General features: G+C 36.4%; 3 protein-coding genes across 4 annotated transcripts in view; 2 read left to right on the top strand and 1 right to left on the bottom strand.

Moving 5' to 3' along the window:
* Positions 1–6681, top strand: part of LOC134663661 (uncharacterized) — a 36592-nt gene extending 29911 nt beyond the window's left edge. For both annotated transcript variants that reach the window (XM_063520103.1, XM_063520105.1), the window contains exon 3: positions 6428–6681. In XM_063520103.1, coding sequence (XP_063376173.1) covers positions 6428–6628 — 201 coding nt within the window. In that variant the 3' untranslated portion in view covers positions 6629–6681. The remainder of the gene's footprint in view (positions 1–6427) is intronic.
* A 509-nt stretch (positions 6682–7190) lies between these two features.
* LOC134663660 (RNA-binding protein 39) lies at positions 7191–12463 on the bottom strand. Its single transcript, XM_063520102.1, has 8 exons — positions 12323–12463; positions 12017–12071; positions 10553–10629; positions 9622–10192; positions 9103–9369; positions 8630–8845; positions 8009–8133; positions 7191–7570 (listed from the first exon to the last, which is right to left on the bottom strand). The coding sequence occupies exons 2-8, from the start codon at positions 12068–12070 to the stop codon at positions 7282–7284; spliced, it is 1599 nt and encodes a 532-aa protein (XP_063376172.1). The 5' UTR covers position 12071; positions 12323–12463; the 3' UTR covers positions 7191–7281.
* Positions 12464–15969: 3506 nt separating this feature from the next.
* On the top strand, positions 15970–20278 carry LOC134663714 (protein CWC15 homolog). The gene is made up of 4 exons (XM_063520171.1): positions 15970–16239; positions 17947–18226; positions 18525–18629; positions 20065–20278. Exons 1-4 carry the CDS (start codon positions 16109–16111, stop codon positions 20200–20202), a joined length of 654 nt encoding a protein of 217 aa, XP_063376241.1. The 5' UTR covers positions 15970–16108; the 3' UTR covers positions 20203–20278.
* Positions 20279–21290: the final 1012 nt, after the last annotated feature.

Below are 21290 nucleotides of genomic sequence, written 5' to 3'. Positions count from 1 at the left end.
AAATCGCGTTTTGTCAGTTAAGCCCTTTGAGCCTACGGTAGTCGATATAACTCATTTTCACCAAAATGTCCTTTACGCCAATTGAACCCAAAGGTAATTATTATCCAAGAAGCTTGAACTATCAAAAGTGTTGGTAATTATTATTGAGGGTAAATGTATAATAATTATACTTCAATTTAATTTGTTCAAATACTTCATAGTAGCCTAGCTCTTGTCGGTGGAATATTCGCCATTCCGTTCTTTTCTCTGCCACTGTTTTGAGCTCCTGATGCGTCACGTCACTACATTAATTTTCTCTTTGGCCTGGTCAATATATGCACGTCTCGGTCTTCCTCTGCCTCTCTGTTCTTCTATTCTGCCTTCAATTATAGAGTTTATGTAAGTATCGTGACGTATCATGTGCCCCAACATGTTTCCCCTTCGGTTTTCAATTGTTTTTAGCAGAGATCTCTTCTCACCTACCAAATTAAATAAATTTAAAATACTTGAAGTAATATAAACAAATAAAAAAAAACATTGTTTTTGTGGCTAAGAAAACGACCTTTTCCACGTTTAAGTATCCAAAATAACAAAAATGGGGAAAATTGACAGTGAATACATCTCTATAATTTTTCGGAAAAAAAATGTAAAGTATAGTACTAGAAGTATAGTGTTCCCTAAATGCAAGTTGCCAATATTGCAAAGAAGAGGCGTAAGGGACGCCTTTTTAAAAATAGTCGTGTTTTTTGGCGTAACGGACATGCTATTTTCGTAAATAAGCATTGTATTCAAGAAATCAGTTTAAAAGACCTCAAAAAATTAGGAATAAGCCACATACAGGCATCAGTTAATTCAAACAAACAAAAGTGTCTCATTTTTTTCTCAAAACAAAACTGATTTTTGGCTCTCCTGGAAAATCGCGTTTTGTCAGTTAAGCCCTTTGAGGCTACGGTAGTGGATATAACTTATTTTCGCCAAAATGTCCTTTACGCCAATTGAACCCAAAGGTATTATCCAAGAAGCTTGAACTATCAAAAGTGTTGGTAATTATTATTTAAGGTAAATGTATTCAAAACATAAGAATAAACAGGCTTTAAATAACCTCAATACGTGTAATTAATAATATCTATTGTAAAAAAATGCTAAGAACAAAAAAATACGTTAAAAAAATAATGTGCATAATTTACGTTAAGTATGGAAAGACTGGTTTGTGCTATTTATAATGAAAAAAAAAAATGTTTATATTAAAATTTATTTGTCCATATAATTAAGATATATTGAAGTTAGACTTGATTAGATAATTAGATATAGAAATCAAAATATTAATAACATTAATATAAATTAAATTCAAGAAGTAATATTTTTATCAAAGAATGAAAGTTACCTCAAGTCACGGCATTAATAAGCAAATTTTACTCAAGTGGTACCTTTTCCCTGTCATTGTCACAAGTATATGATGCGTAACCGTGAACACTAAAGTTTGTAAATTGCGAACTCTTTCTCTTTTACTCCAATTAGACGTAATAAAAGTGACAGAGAAAGATGTCCGCAATTTGCGAATTGCGATGTTCGCGGTAGGCTCTCAGGATGGATATGTCGCATATTTGTTAATCAACATTACGTAACGAATGTCAAAGAGGAATTTCACATTGTCAATGTGTATAGATATAAACAGACCTTAATTCTCTTTCTTACTTACACACTTACATTTATTTTGGTAAATGGTGACATAATGTACAATATCTATAAGTTCTCTTTGTAGTAGTATAACTTTGCATAGGTTGCGTTAATTTGGTGCGCAGGCGAAGTAAACATGCGTTGCGTACGCAACGTGTGGTTTTTAGAGAGAGGCCCTTACCCGCCGTCACGCCAAGGTCACGCCGCGCCCGCCGCGCCCGCTCCCCGTGCACGGCCCGCGTTGCCCGTGAAGAGCTACCCGCTAACGTCGTATGAACGCGAACATTATTTTTGTATTACATATTTGTTTATGCAATGGATGAAACTGACACAAATTCATATTTCTTATCTATCCCGCCTTTTATATTAATAAGGTGTGAACTCTAGTAACCTTAATATTCTTTTGTTATGGTAATAGCCTGTTAGAACAAAATTATCAAAAATCTTATGAAGCTGTGCCTCAATAAGACACAAAAACATGTAATGTACATATTGATACGATTAAATGCGACGTCAGCAATTTATTTTAACTTTAATTATTTTTTGAGTCATTTTGAATAGTATGACATAGTATCCGATTGCAATGGACGTAATTGACACAAACTATGTTTTCACATTAAAAAAACTATCCTAAATGCGACACAGTTACATGTTTTCTCTCGAATATTATTTTCTCCAAAATAATTCAAAATAAAAATAATTACCACAAATTATTAAATAACTTAAAAAGCAAATAATATCTGTGACACAAAACAAAATGTAAGATTAACAACTTAAAACAGCATTCGTAAGCGAAAAAAAATTTGACTTTAATATTACTTTAAGTTAGGGCTCAAAATATAGCCAGCGCTGCAGGACTATAATTCAAGGGTAGATGGTAACAGTATCACGATATTATAAATAATAAAAATGAATGATGTAGGAACTTGTGTGACAGTCCATGGGAGTCGTCCAGAAAACATGTGATCGTTTAGGGGAGGGGTGGGGGTAAGAAAAATATCACGAATGACCACGACGGGGGGGGGGGGGATAAAGAAGATATCACGTGTAATTTTTTTTCAAAGCGGGAAAGACAAAAACAACAATAGTAATCAAAAATTTGATCAGATCAAATAATCCGCCCTATTTTATATGCGTATTTACTATTTACCCAATAAAAAACATTCATCGCACCAAGCTCGCATCGGCGCCATGGCCTTGATTGCTTAGCGTCTAAGGGTACCCGCATCATAATTATCATGTGATCTTGTGGCAGGGGGGGTTGCGTTAATATCACCAAGGGGGAGGGGGGTCAAAATAGGCCAAATATGATCACATGATTTCTGGACGACCCCTTGTTCGGAATCACACGTATATGGGTAATGTTTTTTTAATCGTCGACAGGTGATTCAGTAAACTTGAGGTCCTTTCCTTTGGGTTTAGGGACAGGATTTTTTAACCGACGCTTGTTGGATACGCGTTAGGTATATTTTATTTATTTATTTACTTATCCTAAACGACCGTGGTATATATTACAAAATAAGTACATATTTACGATAAGGTAAAAGTACGCTCCACCGAACGCTCAATATCCGTCCGTATCACCGAATTTCTTCTATTTTAGGTTATAAGTCGATTATTTACAGCTGATATTTACTTGCGTATTTTTTTTTCCACGAGTTAAATACCTATCCCTTCAACTATGCCTCAGAGTCGGCCAATTTGTCCCGCAGTTGGGACGTGGCATTTGATCGAAACGGATCGTTGCTCCCGATTGCCACTTTGTATGGGCAACCTTAAAGAAATCGGTAAGAAGTTGCATATATTTCTTAAGGTCATAAAACCTTTTAAATTTATTTCTGTGTTTCAAAGTATGGTTTTTCAGTGTGACTACTTAATTAGTTTGTGTATTTTAGTAAATTTAATTAATTTAGTGCAGTCATATTATCAGAAATTAAGCTTAATGTGAGTTCGGTGATGAGTACACCGACAATTTGATTGGAAGGTATTATCGAACAGCGTCCGAAATCAGGGAAAGCGTATGTTTTTGAAATTATTTTTTTAATGGTTGATTACGAACTATTTAGATTATCTACCTAATTTCACAAATAACTTAATGTATTTGTAATTTTATGAGCAATTGCCGAACAACAATAACCTATATAGATTATTATAAAACTGCGTTTGAAATGTTCATGTTTTACGACTTTTTGGCATCAAAATAAGGTTTTTGGCAAGACTATTATCAAACAATAATTTTAGATATTTTACGTCAGTATTAACAAGAACTTTATACATGTACGGTTTTGTAATGGATTCAAGTATTAAATTTAATGATAGATTTGTAGTTATACCACATTGATTACGATTAAAATACTATTTTCAAAATTCGTTCGCGAAATAGGTTCCACATATTTTCCATGTTTCGTTCACCGAACGGCCGTTCGGTGAATGGTACCCATGGTCTCTGCTACCGAACTCATGTTTGCGTTGGCCATGTTTCTATTCGACGTTCATGAGAATATCATCCTTATTACGATAACGGCTAGGTCGATATTTATATGTTTATTTTTTGTGACCATTATTTCAATGCCAGCGCTTTTCAAACTTTAGACATACTTATTGGACGCCTGATAATAGTCTTGGAATGTGGACAAAAAAACTGAATAGGATAATAAAAATAATGAAGCATGATGTTCAAAAATTTTTTTTAGATTCCTCTCGTCGTGGGCGATTGTGATTTTTTTAACTTTTATCTTTTGTTATGAAATTCCGTGGTTCACATACAGGGTGGCTAAAAATTAACTACATTCCCATTCCCAGGGAGGTTTTGGGATTATACTGAGCAACTTTTACTATGGGACCAACTCCGAAATCGTGAAAAAAAATTTACCCTTCCATAGAAAATGGACCAGCCAAAATTTATGAAACAGCCAAATTATTTTATACATATGCGTACATGTTTTATAATTGTTGCGTACCTTACTTACTGACTTATTTTTCAAAAGAATTATTTCAATAAAAAAGACACGTCAAGATCGCTTACCATCTTTATAATGCTAAAAAACGAAGCATAGTAGGGATTTAATAGTGAACTACTGAAGTTTGAGCACCACTCAACACCATATTTTCATACAATTATTTCCTAGTTCGGTAATGCGGGCTCCCTATTCGGTATAATGTGCAAATCACGTTTCTTAGTTCGGTAAACGGTACAAACAAGGAAATTGGAAGAAATGACTTTAAAAATGTTTTTAATACACGTCCAATCATTTCAGTAATTTATAGGTATGTTTAAATGAGGACAAATTTATCTATGTTTCTATTTTAGTATTGAACATATTCGTAAGAAAATATCAGAACGAATAAAAAAATTAAACGTAAGTCTAGGGCTTAAGCATTCGGTGAAGCGTACATTTACCTTACAAGTCCGGAAAGTAGGAAATTCGCAACGAGTGGCGATAAATTAAAACACAACCGAAGGGAGTGTTTTAAATCGATACGAGTTACGAATTACCTATGCGCACGTGTATTGTACAACGCGGCTGTCCCATAGCAAAACCTAGTAAGTGCTTCAGACCAAATTTTACAGGAGAGCGTAAAAACATAAAATGTGTCAGCCTCAAAAAAATAATTAAATCTGAATAAAAAATGTACATGAATGGGTTGATTAGTAACTATTGCATGTATCAACATCAATATTATACAATAATATTGTATCTATACACGTTTCATGCCCCTTACTAACTTTGAAAATGGGACCACCGATGTTTTGTGTTACATATTCCCACTCCAATACCTAGTAAGTGCTCTTTTTAGGTGTGAACCTGGTGTATCACTTATCAACATTGAAGACATTTCGGGGTTTTTCCCACTAGTTACCACCAAGTTAATACCAGTGGTAACAACTGAGATTTTTTTTCTTACTTTTTACCACTGTAACAACTAAAAAAAAATCCTCTAGGTATTTACCACTAAACTTTGATGATAATACCTAGTGGGTGAGATGGTGGTAACTACTGGGAATTATTTTTATCTGAATCAGTAGGATACTGTAAATTATAGCATATTACGCTCTTGTAATTGGGTGTTAAAATTCTGTCTGAACACTTACTAGGTTTTAATATGGGGTCGGCTCAGTGCCGCGCGCGTCTGTCATGCATGGATACCCAGTTCAAAAACCTAGTAAGCCTGACGGATAACCAGGCTAAAACCTAGTATGTCTCAGTCCCTTACTAGGTTTTGATATGGGATTTGTGACTTGCTGAGTTTTACAATGGTAAACCGTCACTATACATGCTACTTACTAGGTTTGGAGGTGTCAAAATCTCTGCTATTTATGCCGATTTTTGAGCAGGTGTCTTTGTAATCGGGTGAGGACTTACTAGGTGGGTCCAAATAACACAAAAAACAAATTTTGAGAAATTTGTCACTTACTAGGTTTTGAAATGGGACAGCCGAACGTTTTACAGAGCAAATGGGCCTTTAAACTTTCGACATAGGCACGGGAAGTGCTCGTTCCCGCGCTAGTGTACTATTATTTCATGGTTGTATTTTTTTTTCTTAAGTTTGTTTAATAGACTTCAAAATATTCAAACAGGAGAGGTTCTCAATTCCGGTGAATGATTTTATTTAATAAAAAAATGTTAATTTTATAATACCTTTTAAGCTGTTATCAGTGTAATCTGTCTATGTAATATTGAACACTAGGACTCAAACCATGCCATGCGTGCGCATTTGCCTTTCGCTAAATAGATATATATATTATAACTGATAAAAATTTTTTTTACAGGGTCCAGAGAATGAATTTGCGGTCCGTGATCTACCCTTATCAGAATTTAATGCATACTATCGTGGCCAACAAGTCAGTAACGAGACCGTAGATGTATCCCAAATAACTAGTATTGGTATTCAAATGTATGGAGGAGTGTACGAGCCTGTTAAACAGAAAGGTCCTGCTACTTTAGAGATAGATTGGATAAAGGCAGTATAGCAACTTTTAACTATGGGTATAAATAAATGATGAGCTATTGTAATGTAAATACATATTAATTTATATGAAATGTTTTTATTATAACCCAGATAATAAATTGACGGTTCGATTGCTCAATCTATCTGGTTTTGTACCTACTCAAACCTCGCTTGCCCAATCAAATTATAATTTTAGATTTTTTTGGCACAGAGCAATAAAAAGACTAGCAGGTTTTTAAAATATCCGATTTCTTTGTATACGTAAATAAAATATAGTCGCCGAGATGTTATCACGTAATAAGGTATTAATGACACCAAACAATCTCCAGCCACTCGCATATGTTTAACCCTTAACCAGGCTAAGGGATATATTATATTTCCCACATACGGCACTTCAATTCAAACATGTCGTGTTCTATTTTCGATGAGTAAGACTGACATTAGATTGTCATTTTTGAAATGTCAGCCTGGTAAAGGGTTAACATAATCGCTCTGCTGGTTTCTGCCGCTCGAGCGTCCGCTCAAGTTAGCACCCTAATACTCATTAGCGCCAGTGAGGACCCCATCGATTAACACACAAAACGTCCGTACTTGTACACTTTATTAACTATAATTACGTTATCACCATAATAATAACAAAGTAGCAAATACTCTAGGTCGTCCATTAGTAAACGCTTATCGCGCTCGGCTCGGCAGCAACAGCGTGAGCGCCGTCATAGCGTCGGGGAAGAGAGAATGATAGTTGACGAGCGGCACGTAGGCGGCCGTGATGACGCGGCCCGCGAACCAGCGGCCGTGCAGAGTGTTCACCGAGGCCACCGCCGTGGCGATGGTGGGGCACTTGCAGTACACGTTGCCCTGGGGAGAGGCTTTGTCCACGTACACGTGGAGCACGCCGCCATGCTTGTTGCACTCGCTGATTACGTCGTCTCTTATTTCGATGTCCCAGTTAGGGTTACTTTCGCTGAAATGGAAAAAAGAAACTTTAAAATCTCATGCTCGTCGTCGTTCCTATATATGTTACACGAATTATTGATTAATCAATGCGCAACACTATGTATAGGTACATACAGTGTACGCTGTGTACGTATCTATCATACAGACATAAGTAGCACGTAATAAAATGTATAACAAAATTGCGTAGGACACTTGACATAATGAAAAGCCTGGAGGCCTTTCATTATTTTTTGTTGGTGGGATCGTGCCGATTCATTAAAAGGGCTTTATGGAGTAATAAGTTTCGATATATGTTTTGGTGATTTAATAAAAAAAATTGTATTGAATCCAAATATGTATAAATACTTATGTTGATATCAATTTAAAGCGTAATTTTTCCTGTTCCTTTTTCCCGCAGCTGATTTAAAAGTTACACTGATACATGTATATTTAATTAAATATTTACCTGGATGGGTCAAACATGTTGTTGAGCATGAAACATTGGGTGGCAATGGGAGGCGCCACCTGGGGTTGTGGGGCCACTAGCGCTGAGCCACTGCCCATGAGGACTGACGCTGCGGCTGGTGGGATCTGAAAATATAACCAGTTGTTTGGTTAAGTTGCAGTAGTCTCAGCCAGTTTTTGAAAAATTAAAGCGGTTTTTTAAGATCACTAATATGCCAAAAAATATGAATAGCAATCTTGAGTCCTTTCTCTAGTAACTTCATCTACTTGAAACCCGATTTCTTGACTTTCCCTCGATAAAACGCACTATCAATATTTTTAAGTATTTTTGCATATTATGAGCTAGAAATATGAAAATTGTTGCGCAATTTTACTTTTGATCGATCTCATCGATCACTTTTTTTTTTAACTTACTAAAAAAATAACCATTTAAAAACATGATATCCGCGATCCTGGGCATGCGCAGCCGTCTCGTTCACGCTCAATGAAAGAAGAATCTGCACCCACGGTAAAGGGTTTAGATAAATTACTGGGCGCATAATTATCATACGTGCATTATTATTACGTGCATATTAAGTTACGATTTTAATAATGCCCTACATAACTCTAAGGATGAACATACCTGCAATCCAGTCCCTTCTGCTAATTTAAACATGAGTTGCAAACGGCCTGTAGCGCCCAAATCAACTCCAGCTCTGTCCAGCTCATCAGCATCAAACCGCGTACTTGAGCCTCCGTCAGTGCGTTCGGTGACGTTTCCTACTTTCATAGGCCTTCCCGCTAATTCAAACCCATTTAACTGCTCCATAGCCTTTTTCGCATCTGCAGCATGATGGAACTGGAAAAAGATATTTTTTTTAATTATAACTAGAGTAATAGTAGCGCCAGTAATACATTTCCGAACACCAACTTTTAACCGCCTCGACATGTCATAATATGGACTTCAATTTAATTATCATAGACAGGAATCTAGAAGTACCAGCTTGACGATTTAATGTTTTGTTAACCTGTACGGAACCCTTGGAATTGGAACGCGAGTCCGACTCGCACTTGGCCGGTTTTTATTTATCTGTTGTCGTCATTAATATTGCTTACCGTTAAAAAGCCGTATCCTTTGCTTTTGCCACTTTCAGGGTCAGTCATGAGTTGGATATGATCTATTTTCCCAAAAGGTTCAAATATGCCTTTCAACATGTCTTCTGTGATGTTAAAGTGCAATGATCCAACATAAAGCCTGGTTGGTCCATTACTTGTCTTTGGTGCTAAGTTAGGCAGAGTGTTTCCTACTCTATTTTTTTCGGCTTGAGTATGTTGAACTATAATGGGAACACCAAGCAGCTTTTGTCCTGTTAACCCAAGAGCCTGTAAGATATATCAACAAATTAGAATATTATTGATGTTTTCTTTAGATTTTTGAAATCAATTCTAAGTTACTATTTTGTATGTAGAAATAATAATAATTTGATTGCATTACTTTGCTCAGATAATACTGATATTATGTCTGTCTAGTCTTCTAGTAGATGTATCCCAAAGAGAACTAGTTAACTTAAAATAAAATAGAAAATCGCAAAAATAAATGTTTTGAATATTGTTTCAGTACATTTAAATACTTACCAATGGCACAGATTCAGCATCTCTAAATTCGATATAAGCAATCCCTTTAAATCTTCTAGTTTTGTTACATGTTATGAGTCTCACATCTCTTACTTTACCAACAGAGGAGAAGAATTCCTCTAAGTCTTTAGCTCTGATTCTTTGAGATAGTTGCATACAAAATACAGTGCGTAAATCTCTTTCTTCCGGTGGCAATTCATCAAGTTTTGGTTCTGTACCTCTAGATTTAGATCTGTATTCTCGTACTTCTTTTTCTTTCTCTATAGATTTTTCTTTTTTGTGTGATTTCTCACGGCTGCGTCCCCGGTCCCGGTCTCGGCTACGCTCTCTGTCTTTGCTGCTGCGGCGCTTCTCACGATCGCGTTCGCGTTCACGGTCGCGATCCCTATCTCTGTCTCGCTCCTTGTCTTTGTGACTGCGATCTTTATCACGATCTCTATCGCGCTCTTTATCACGATCTTTACGCCCACTGCGGTCCCTTTCACGATCTTTATCTCTCTTGTCTTCCCTGTCTCTTGAACGTCGAGAGTCCTTGTCGCGGGATCTTCTTCTATCTCTTGATCTGCTACGTCTGTAAATGCCAAAGTTTGCATTAAGCAGTGTATTATTTATATTATTATAAGAATAAATTGCATGATATTAATTTACAAGCTTATTGGAAACTTCCAGCTTGCAATTGAGGAGTCCAGGGAAAATACGGCAGCAGCCAATTTTGCAACTACGAAAATAAAAACCGTCGGGTAAAACAGGTTTGAAAGTTTTTAACTACTCCTTCGCGGAAGAATTCGCGCGGGGGCTGTGTAATACAATCGTTACTTTTTTCATTAATAGATAACTTAAAATAGTGAACTAAAACAATTTTAATAAGCATGCATCCTTATCATTTATCTTCTGGACTCTTTATAACAAAGTAGGAATTGACTAGTCTTACCTTCGACTGCTCTCCCGGTCTTTATCTTTGTGCTTATCAGAGTACTTGTCCCGATGCTTTGATGAGGAATTGTTATCCTGTCACACAAAGCACAAGGTAGAAGCAGCGCCACAGCAACACACGCCGAGTGAATAAATAAAATTGCATTAGTTTAATTTGTAAAAACTTTGTTTTACCATTTCACCAGCGAAAACAGGGCTGTCTTCACTAGCAAAATAGCTTAAGAGTTACTGGTATAAGTCTGCCTAAGTCGCTGGCGATAGAAGAGTTGCTTATAAAACAATCTGCTGTTGTCCGAGTCAAGGTTGTTGCGATGCCCTCATCTAAACTTACCGTTTGATAAACCACTGACAAAGGATGCGCACAGCGCTAACATCACACAGGGATACTTCTGCAAAAGATTTATGTCCCATCAGCTTTCGTCTTGTTTAATACATCCATTTGGTAAACATCATTTTCAGTACTGATTTATTTTATATCCAACTGATTCTATTTTTAAGGTATTGTACAATTTTAATCAAATAAAAAATAGTTAAGTGTATTGGATACCTCTCTGTCTGTTCAGGTCGGTGAAGTATGCTGGACTATTACCACAAAGTTCTATAAATACAAGAAATGATTCTCAAATGTAGTTTTGTCATAAGATTTAACCATTAACTGTTCAAAGATGTTGGAAAGTAAGCATTAAAATTCAAGGAAAATAGTAAAAACTTTCATAAGTAGTAAACAAAAACATCTTTGAACAGCAGACCTAAGGAGGTACTTGAAAAATGAATATAATAATGAGTTGTAATATCTATGGCTTCATCATTCATGAAACATACATATCAAAGATATAGAAGTCTTCCATTAAAACAAGTATATTTATTTTGAACAGTATGAAGTCTTCATGTGAACTGCTAATAAGAAATAGTTTAAGTTCATATAATAAATAACACAATAAGAGCTGTATGCTAGATTGTATACATAAGTACAATATGTACACTAATACTAGAGGACACGCATCATTTTCAGTACTGTACTCTCAATTATTGAAATATAAGTACTTTATCTAAAAATTTCACACAGCTTCAGCCCAAAAAGCAAGTGAAATTAGCTGTTGTCAACCGCTGAACGGGGTGGAGTACATGATGGTATGTGTATCATATGCTGCTTTTATAGATTACAAATTTATGTATCATTTAAATTTAATAACTGTGTTTAAAACAATTTATTTTGATTTGAATTTCTAGAAAAAAAAATTCTTTAACATACAGGATTTTTAAACCTTAAGGATTCAGAATCTTCTTGAAGATAATAAGTAGATACACATGTTTAAATCTAAGCGTGTCCTATAGCATTGGTGATTAAAACTCAAGCACCCTGTCAATGTTATCACCGAAAAGTAATACATCGTTACTAATGATAAATTCGGTATCTAAGAATACGTTTAAAATAATATACCAAGGCACAAATGAAACTTACCGATTTATTATAAGGAGCTTCTAGCATAGCCTCCACGTCAAGATCTTCAGCCATTCTACAATTGAAAAGATGTATGCCAAATCAATACAGAATAATAGGATGTTAGTTGCCGAACCGGGCAGAGATTCTTTGTTAATTATATCAATAAAAAACAAGATCGTGTTCGTTGTATGTAGTCTTTTAGTATGTAGTAATAGTAACGTAACGATCAATCATTATGACAAAATGGCGGAGTGAATAAAACTTTTTTCATAGGGTTGTTAGAAAATTTCAAGCAAAATCACAAGGCTAGGGAAAAAGACATACCTGAAGAGTTTGAACTAATACGTGATATCCAATAACACCAAAATCCTATTACAAATAGCAAGAATACACATTAAATTAACGTTTTGATTGATTTGTACGCATCCGCAAAGCTATGGCGTTACGACTTGCGATGCGATGCGAGTGAATGAATGAATTTGAAACAGTGTTGCCAGGGCTCTGGAGTCATAAGTTACGTTTCGTTTCCCTAAAAGTCACGTTTTTGCTGCTCAAGTCACATTTTTATATTATTGTATTGTATGGGTAGGTAAATCGATTTTGTTAGAAGAAATTCAGAAAATAATATATTTCACAAAAAATCTACTAACCTTTTATGATTTTTCCTCAAAAAGAAAAAACGGAACCCTTATTTATAGGATCACTCGTGCGTCTGTCTGTCTGTCTGTCCGTCTGTCATAGCCTATTTTCACGGAAACTACTGGACCAATTAAGTTGAAATTTGGTATAAATTGGTGGAATTAGTGACCCAAAGACGGACATGTAAGTCATGTAACGTAAACAAATGAATTTTAAGCATGGGGGCTACTTTTGGGGGGTCAATGAGAAAGTTAAAAAATTAAGAAATAACCCAAGCAAATTAGAAAAATCTGCAGAAATAATTCGAGTAGTTTTGAAAATTGGTACAGGTATACCTTGTGGTGTCTAAATAAACATACTAAAAGTCCTCGAGGGTAGGGGGTGTGCTGAGGGTGCAGGGAGGGTTAAAGGTACCTTTTTTCTTATTTTTGCTCATATCTCGAATATATGTACAAATAGCATTATAATTACTTCGGTACTACTAAACTAAATTAATAACTAGCTTAAATCTAAAATAGGCCCTTGAGGCATTGTACCAAGGATGCTGGCGGCATTTCCTCGCTGTATCGCAATGCTGATACGTTGTGCGAGGTAGCCTATTACTTCGGACAAAAGTTTTATCATACAATTTCCTACAAATTTGGTTATGTTTAATTTTACTCTACGATCAATACTTTAGGAGCTTCAGGTTTTTAAAGTTAAATTAGAGTTAAAAAATAGACGGTTTAAGAAAACGTCGTTTTTTAGGGTTCCGTACCCAAAGGGTAAAACGGGACCCTATTACTAAGACTTCGCTGTCCGTCCGTCCGTCTGTCACCAGGCTGTATCTCACGAACCGTGATAGCTAGACAGTTGAAATTTTCACAGATGATGTATTTCTGTTGCCGCTATAACAACAAATACTAAAAACAGAATAAAATAAAGATTTAAATGGGGCTCCCATACAACAAACGTGATTTTTGACCAAAGTTAAGCAACGTCGGGAGTGGTCAGTACTTGGATGGGTGACCGTTTTTTTTTGCTTTTTTTTCGTTTTTTTTTTGCATTATGGTACGGAACCCTTCGTGCGCGAGTCCGACTCGCACTTGCCCGGTTTTTTTCGTAATTGTTCATCATAAATAAAAAATTTAGTTTGGAGTAAGCAAGTTAAGTGACCTGCTGATAAAATATAAAAAAAACCGGTTTAGAGCATGTCGGGCCATGTTCAGTGTAGGGTTCCGTAGTTACCCGTCTGTCAAAATAGACTATTCGCAAAAACTCAAAAACAGCTATACCGATTAGGTTCGCTATATTTTTCCTTGAAAGTCTTTACTAAGCTATGTTTTTATGATTTTTTTCATATTTTTTGGACCCATGGTTCCAAAGTTAGGGGAACTAAAGGGGAAAACACAACTTTTTTTCTTTCAGATCGATTATTTCCGAAAATATTAAGTTGATCAAAAAATGGTTCTTGAAGTGTATTCGTTTTAAAAGACCTATCTAACGACATCCCACACTATAGGGTGGAAGCAAAAAAAAATTCATCCCCACTTTAATGTAGGGCAGCCACCATAAAAAAATATTTTTTTCTACTTTCTATTATTAAATTTGGCATGAATATATAAATTTGCTACACTGACAAAGTCATAAAATATAAACTAGAAAAAATATTTTTTTAGGGTGACTCCCCTACATTAAGTGGGGATGATTTTTTTTTTCGCTTTTACCCTATAGTGTGGGTGTCTTGGATATGTCTTTTAAAATGAATAAGGGTCTTTAAGGACTATTTTTGATCAACTTAATATTTTCGGAAATAATCGATCTGAAAGAAAAAAGTTGTGTTTTCCACTTTAGTTCCCCTAGCATTTTAACCATGGGTCAAAAAATATTTAAAAAATCGTGAAAGTAAAACTTAGTAAAGACTTTCAAGGAAAAATATAGCGAACCTAATCGGTTTTGCAGTTTTTGAGTTTTTGCAAATAGTCTATTTTGACGGACGGGTAACTACGGAACCCTACACTGAGCATTGCCCGACATGCTCTTGGCCGGTTTTTTTTATATTATATCAGCAGGTCGCTTAGCTTGCTTATCCTAAACTATTTTTTTTATATTTATGATGAACAATTACGAAAAAACGACGTTTTCTTAAACCGTCTATTTTTTATCTTTTATTTAACTTTAACAGCCTGTAACTCCTAAAGTATTGATCGCAGAGTAAAAATGAATATAACCAAATTTGTAGAAAATGTTGTGATAAATCTTTTGTCCGAAGTAATTATAATGTTATTCGTACAGATATTCGAGATATGAGGCTAAAAGAAATTAATTATACACTAAAAAAAAATAACTACTACTATCAAACTAAATGACACCGTCATGTCAAGGTAACAAGTCTCATCTTGCCACGACTATTATAATAAACATGATGGTGGATGTAACGTCAAGGTGTCAGTGCAAGTGTCAACTTGGGTGTGTTCTCCGCGTTCCTAAATAATACAAATTGCAGAACTAAACTTGTCCAAAATTCATCTAGCTTAAAAAGTCACAAAAATTGCCTCAAGATCGTAAGTCACGCACAGGTCACACGAGAAGGCGAAAAGTCACGAAAAATGTGACTTTTGTGACCATCTGGCAACACTGATTTGAAATGAATGAAATGAAGCTGTCACATAGACCTGTATAAAGCGGTTTACATTCTCGTGCCGTCGTGCGAGCCACGAGCCGAGCCGCGAGCCGCGCCACGAAACGCGAATTTAAGCGGGGGGCTCGTGGATCGGCTCGCACTCGCCAGGCTCGCGTGGAGGTGCGGTTCTTTAGGCACGAGGGGCTCTTCCGCGGGCGGGGCGCTTTCGTTTACACTCGCGTTCGGCTTGTCATTCGGTTATAAACCTTATGACGTGCCGTTAGTGTTTAAAATATATTAGCTTGACGAGCTTACGAGCCCCGAGACGAGCCACGAGCTGAGCCACGAGGCGAGAGTGTAATCATTAGTTTGATGGGCTTACGCGCTCGAGGCGAGCCACGAGACCCGCCGCGAGACGAGCCACGAGCCGCGAATCTAAACCAGCCATTAGATTATTTCGAATCACCGGATTAATCGAATCGATTTTACTTTTTGTTATTGGACAGCCCTATATCTAGTGTCTACTTGTCCACTCCAAGGGACGCAGCCATGCGGTAGAATGAGATAGCAATATCACTTGCTCCCTCTAACGCATAAATGCGTCCCTTGGCCGGCGTATATTGGCCCATCGTGTAGAGGAGCCATAAGAGTGTATGGTCTCCTACGCTCTGTATCGTTCGATTGTCGTTTACTTTACATTCTGTGGTGAGGTGAGGTGACTGTGGTCCGACTGTGTGTGTCTTTGACATTGATTTGTATAAAAATATTACGATTATCTTTTTCCTCGTGCAAGTCGTGTATTTTGTCCATTTGTTTTGTCATCGTAGTATCACCAATTGAATTTGTTGCTTTGACATTATTTCGTCAATATGACTACAGCAGCCAGACCTACTTTTGATCCTGCCAGAGGGGGTACAGGTCGTGGGGAAAAAGATCTAAGTGCTATATCACGTCAATACTCCAGCAGAGATTTGCCAGGCCACACAAAGCTTAAATACAGGTAACTATGCTATGCGTCAAGTATTTGTCTAGACTCTAGAGCAATCCATGTCGGTACTCGGTATTACACATGTAGATCAGTAAATCGAAACATCATTCGTATCTTTCGTAAGTCTTAAGCGGTTTGATTACTTCGCCTAATTATATTGCACTCCAAAACCATAATTAAATACTATGGCGAAATTTTATAATTCATGTAATAGATAAACACGACATGAATTAATTCCAGGGTTACTGTATTATCTATGCTACAGATTTATTCCATCTGTCCAATATCTTGGTTCATTGTCATTGCGTCTCACTCTATCATTAAGCAAAATATGAGACAAAATACACTTTAGACATATAAATCCAATATACAATCCAATATACGATATATCGAGAACTCAATCCCACAAGGTAGTGTCATAGGGTGCATTCTATTCCTCATTTACATAAATGACCTTCCAAAATCCACTGAACACAAAGTTGTTATGTTTGCCGATGACATATCCATCTTATTCCAATGCCCAGATAACAATAGCAGCAGCTCCTACATAGAACAAACGTTTAATTCAATAACTCATTGGCTCAACGATCACAACCTCATAATAAATAATGATAAATCAAAATTAATCCAATTCAGACCAAGACAAAAGCAACCCCTAAATCTCAACACTGTAATAAACAACCTAAATATCAAAGAAGTACCCGACTGCACCTTATTGGGTCTTACACTGGACAGCCATTTGACATGGAAAAAACATGTAGAAAAAATTAAAAATAAACTTGCCCGATTTGTGTATGCACTCAGCGTATTAAAGTGTAGCACTACCTTAGAGTGTGCGCTGGCGGCGTATCACTCACAAGCAGTCGCATGGCTACGCTACGGGCTTCTCTTGTGGGGCCACAGCACCGACATTCAAAACGTTTTCATCATGCAGAAAAAATGTATCAGGATCCTAGTAAATATACATCCACCCCACAGCTGTAGACCACACTTCAAAGATCTTAACCTACTGACCCTCCCCTCTCTGTACATTTTGGAAGTAGCAACATTTGTCCGCAAAAACCTACATTTATTCCAATTCTGTCAAAACCCTCGACGTCAACACTACATAGAACTCCCGGAGCCTAAATTAGAAATATACAAGAACGGTCCATACTACAGAGCCATAAATGTTTATAATAAAATCCCCACTTATTTAAAAACAGACCCCAACTTCATAAACCGCCTTAAAACTATGCTGATGGATAAATGTTACTACTCAATAGCCGAATTTATGGAGGATGATACTATGTAATGTAATAAATAAATAGTAACTTAGCATATAATATAAATATAATTGTATTATATTATAACATATTTTATATTAATACAAAAAGTAATAAGTAGGTACTTATAAGTTAATGTAGTAATCCTTGTCTATAGGTAATAAGATTCAAGTATTCATTAGAAGAGGCTGTTAAACTTAAAAGTGCAATTTAGAAAATGTATAAGTATCGAACGTAAGTATAAGTCAGTAGTAATAATAACTAATACTATGAAATTGTTAACCACCAATTTTTGCTACACCCTTTCCAGGGTCCATGTATATAACATCTGTACTATGGTATGCAAATAAAGATCTCTTATCTCTTATCTTATCTCTTAAATTGGACAGGTGGAATACCAAAAGAAATTGGACAGAATAGGAGAAATAACATTTATTTTCAACTTTTATTACAGAGAGCAAGGTCAAGGCACAACTGATGAGCTGCGTTCCCGCGATTTTCGCAAGGAGTTGGACGACCGAGAGAAAGACGGCAAAGCCCCTAGTGCTCGCAGACTAAATGAACCACCAGTTAAGCGCCCCAAAATTGATCAGGTTCCCGCAGCCAGCTTGGATGCTGATGATCCCTTAGAGGGTGATTCATCAGACTCTGATGACTCTGATGATGATACTGCAGCATTATTGGCAGAGCTGAACAAAATAAAAAAAGAGAGAGCATTAGAACAGGCTAAAAAGGTAAGTTAATCACTGTCCAAAACATATGTTGTTGTTGCTTGTCCTAGGGCACCCCAGAGGTGCATAGGGCCTCCACAAGATCCTTCCACGCCTTTCTATCTTGAGCATATGTATATGTATATAATATCAATCAGACTTTATTTAAATATTTTATTTAAATAAAAAAGCTCCATGCAATAAGTGATTTGGATGAAATTAAACTGAGGATCAATATCACGTAAATAGATTTTGTCTTTATATTATTTCCTTTTTAATTGTGCCTTTTCATTTCATGTTTTTCATAATGAAACTATTTCAGGAAGCTGAGCGGAAACAGGAGGAAGAAAGAATCCGCATGGAGAATATTTTGTCTGGAAATCCATTATTAAACTACTCTGCAGCGGGCCAAAAGAATGACTTGAAGGTAAGAATTACTTTATAATCAAACCTCAATCATAGTTACACAGATTTGTTTCCAGATTATGAAATCCATTTCATGTTAAATCTATTATGAAATGTTTGAGAAAGGGGCGGCTAGTACATACTACAGGGCCCGGGGCCAAGGGCGGCCAAGACTGCAAGTCTGCCACTAGATACAGTTCCCAATATTTCTTCCTGATTGGCACTAAGGCGCGATAGAGGGGCGCAATCGCACATCCACGCCATTCATACTGATTCCTTCCTTCTAAGTTAGGAAGCTGAAAGTGTAAACTCATTTCTTAGACTAATAATTGTTGTTATTACATTTATTACGTAAATGGCTTGATTTCAATATTAGTATTTGAATATCAGCGAATAAAGGCTATATTATTATTATTATTTGAATATTAGTTCCTCATCCCTTTTAGTTTTGAATATTAATTATATTTTGGACGACCATTTACTCACGTGAAATATACGTGTTTTAAGGGCCCGTGAAGCTAGAGACGCTACTCGCTGAAAGGGCTAATTATTATTACTTAAGTAAATGACGACGAATTTTCGTCATTACCAAACTAAAATGGAACTGGGCAGGACATGTTGGACAGGCAGAGTGAGGGCAGGTGGACTAAAATGTTAACAGAATGGTGGCCGCTTTCAAATGAAAGAAGCGCCTGGCGTCCGTTGGCTCGTTGGGTGGACGACATCCGGAAAATTGCGGGTTACTTCTGGATGAGATTAGCTCAGGACCAGGACAAGTGGCGTACTAGAAGAGAGGCCTATGCTCAGCAGTGGGCGATAAAGGGCTGATATGATGATGATGATGATGACTTAAGTAAATTTTAAGTTCACGCATGAACGTCAATAGCTTAAATTTGGTGAATCTCAGTAGCTCCAAGAAACAGTGAACGAAATGCTGTTGAGATTCATAGATACGTGCAACATGAGGACAAAATTATTGTACCTCGTGCCTTACCCCTTCGTTACGCTTTCGTACGCTCAAGATTTTAAAAAAGAATCACGAGCGTAGCGTAGTGAGTTCGCTTGTTCGGCACTCGCAGCAAATACCAACTTTGCTGACTCTACTGTCTTGTTGCATAAGTAACTACCGTCCGTCGTAGGAGTAACGACCGAAATCGGTTTTTAGTGTTCCGTACAAAACTTTGTTTACGGAACACTTATGGGATCACTTCGGTCTTGTTTTTTACCGATACAATACAGAAGGTTCAGTTCTGTTCTAGTTTCGGTCGAAACCGTACCTTCGGCCGAAACTTGATCTTTATATGCCGAAACCGAAACCTCGGTCTGATACCATTCCGACATGATTACATAAAAAAAGGTTAGGTTTGAGTGTGATGTATCTGCGTCTTAGATGTATGTATCTTGTTATAAATGATACATTTTTAATTTAACGTTCTAATAATGTCTGTTCATTTCAGGTAAAGAGACGATGGGATGATGATGTCGTGTTTAAAAACTGTGCGCGTTCGGAACCTGAGAAGAAACCCAATACTTTTATTAATGACTCATTGAGATCAGAGTTCCACAAAAAGTTCATGGAGAAGTATGTTAAGTAAAAAAATAACTCTGTAGTTGTAAATGTAATTAATTAATGATATGATAAGCAATAAAGAATGATTGAACTACCTAAAATTAGGCTCGATTTTATTCTTGCAAGTCTTCCCACAGTTTACAAAAATGTCGGCAAAATTTACAAAATTTATTACTAGTTCGGCTCAATCAGTGTGCCTGACCCGAGCTCCAATTATGCATGTTACAAATAGCTGGATCTAATTATAACAGGATTTTTTTCGGTAGTGAGTTGTGTAGTAAGATATACCTACGAGATACCTGTGTGTACCTTCATATTCGCCATCTATTGTGGAGTGCGATTCCACGCTGTTATTTCACAAGTCGTGACATCGCCGATGCTGAAATTCCTTTCACTTTTTGTGTCTTACCTATTGTATTTTGGTGTCTTATTTTTTATCTACAAAGCAATTGTAATTATAAACATTATATTTAACAGTATAAAAAATATTTCTTCTAATCAAGTTTTTAAACAGTAGATAAATAGGTATTTGGCATGCTCAAAACCATGCGTATGTTTACAACTTCACAATAAATGTTACAGTGAGTGAGGTTGGTTGGGCTGAGCGCAGTCGAGTGCCGCTCTTGGATTGTTTACGTTATTCATCATATTGAAAGTATGCGCCTAAAGCTCTGTTCACACTTCCTCTATTGGGTAGGTTCTTGTTTGCTACACACGTAACTTGATTTTAACTTGTTTGGCTCGGTTGACTGACTGTTGATGCAAAGACAGGAATATAACCGTACATTATTATACCTACGTAGGTATAATAATGTACATAGTTGCACATTGCAAAGTACAAAGGCACGAATGCACAGAGGCCTTATCGTTGCGATAAACGTTGACATGCTATGGGTCAGAAATAGTACCTACCAGTGCCATTTAGCATTAGCATATACTTAATTATACCTACTAATGACGATTGACGCATTGGAATTGGAATTCAATTTTAAAATTGTATTGATATTGTTTAAACGCGCTCGCTCGCGCTAATCCGTAATCAAATGTATGTAATGTAGGTAGGTATATTGAAGGTAGGGCTGGCGCCCTTAAAAAAAGATCTTATTTTAAATG

The sequence above is a fragment of the Cydia fagiglandana genome, chromosome 4 (genome assembly GCF_963556715.1).
Source record: "Cydia fagiglandana chromosome 4, ilCydFagi1.1, whole genome shotgun sequence".
Lineage (NCBI taxonomy): Eukaryota > Metazoa > Arthropoda > Insecta > Lepidoptera > Tortricidae > Cydia > Cydia fagiglandana.
Note: the sequence above shows the minus strand (reverse complement) of the source record. Positions and strands in the feature narration are given on the sequence as shown.

Bases quoted from the DNA above. Each gene is read 5' to 3' on its own strand.
- LOC134663714 (XM_063520171.1), top strand. From the start codon at position 16,109: ATGACTACAGCAGCCAGACCTACTTTTGATCCTGCCAGAGGGGGTACA. The intron at 16,240-17,946 runs GTAACTATGCTA...CTTTTATTACAG, and splicing joins CACACAAAGCTTAAATACAG to AGAGCAAGGTCAAGGCACAA. The intron at 18,227-18,524 runs GTAAGTTAATCA...AAACTATTTCAG, and splicing joins CATTAGAACAGGCTAAAAAG to GAAGCTGAGCGGAAACAGGA.
- LOC134663660 (XM_063520102.1), bottom strand. From the start codon at position 12,070: ATGGCTGAAGATCTTGACGTGGAGGCTATGCTAGAAGCTCCTTATAAT. The intron at 10,630-12,016 runs GTAAGTTTCATT...TTTGTGTGACAG, and splicing joins AAGCTCCTTATAATAAATCG to GATAACAATTCCTCATCAAA. The intron at 10,193-10,552 runs GTAAGACTAGTC...TGGCATTTACAG, and splicing joins GACCGGGAGAGCAGTCGAAG to ACGTAGCAGATCAAGAGATA.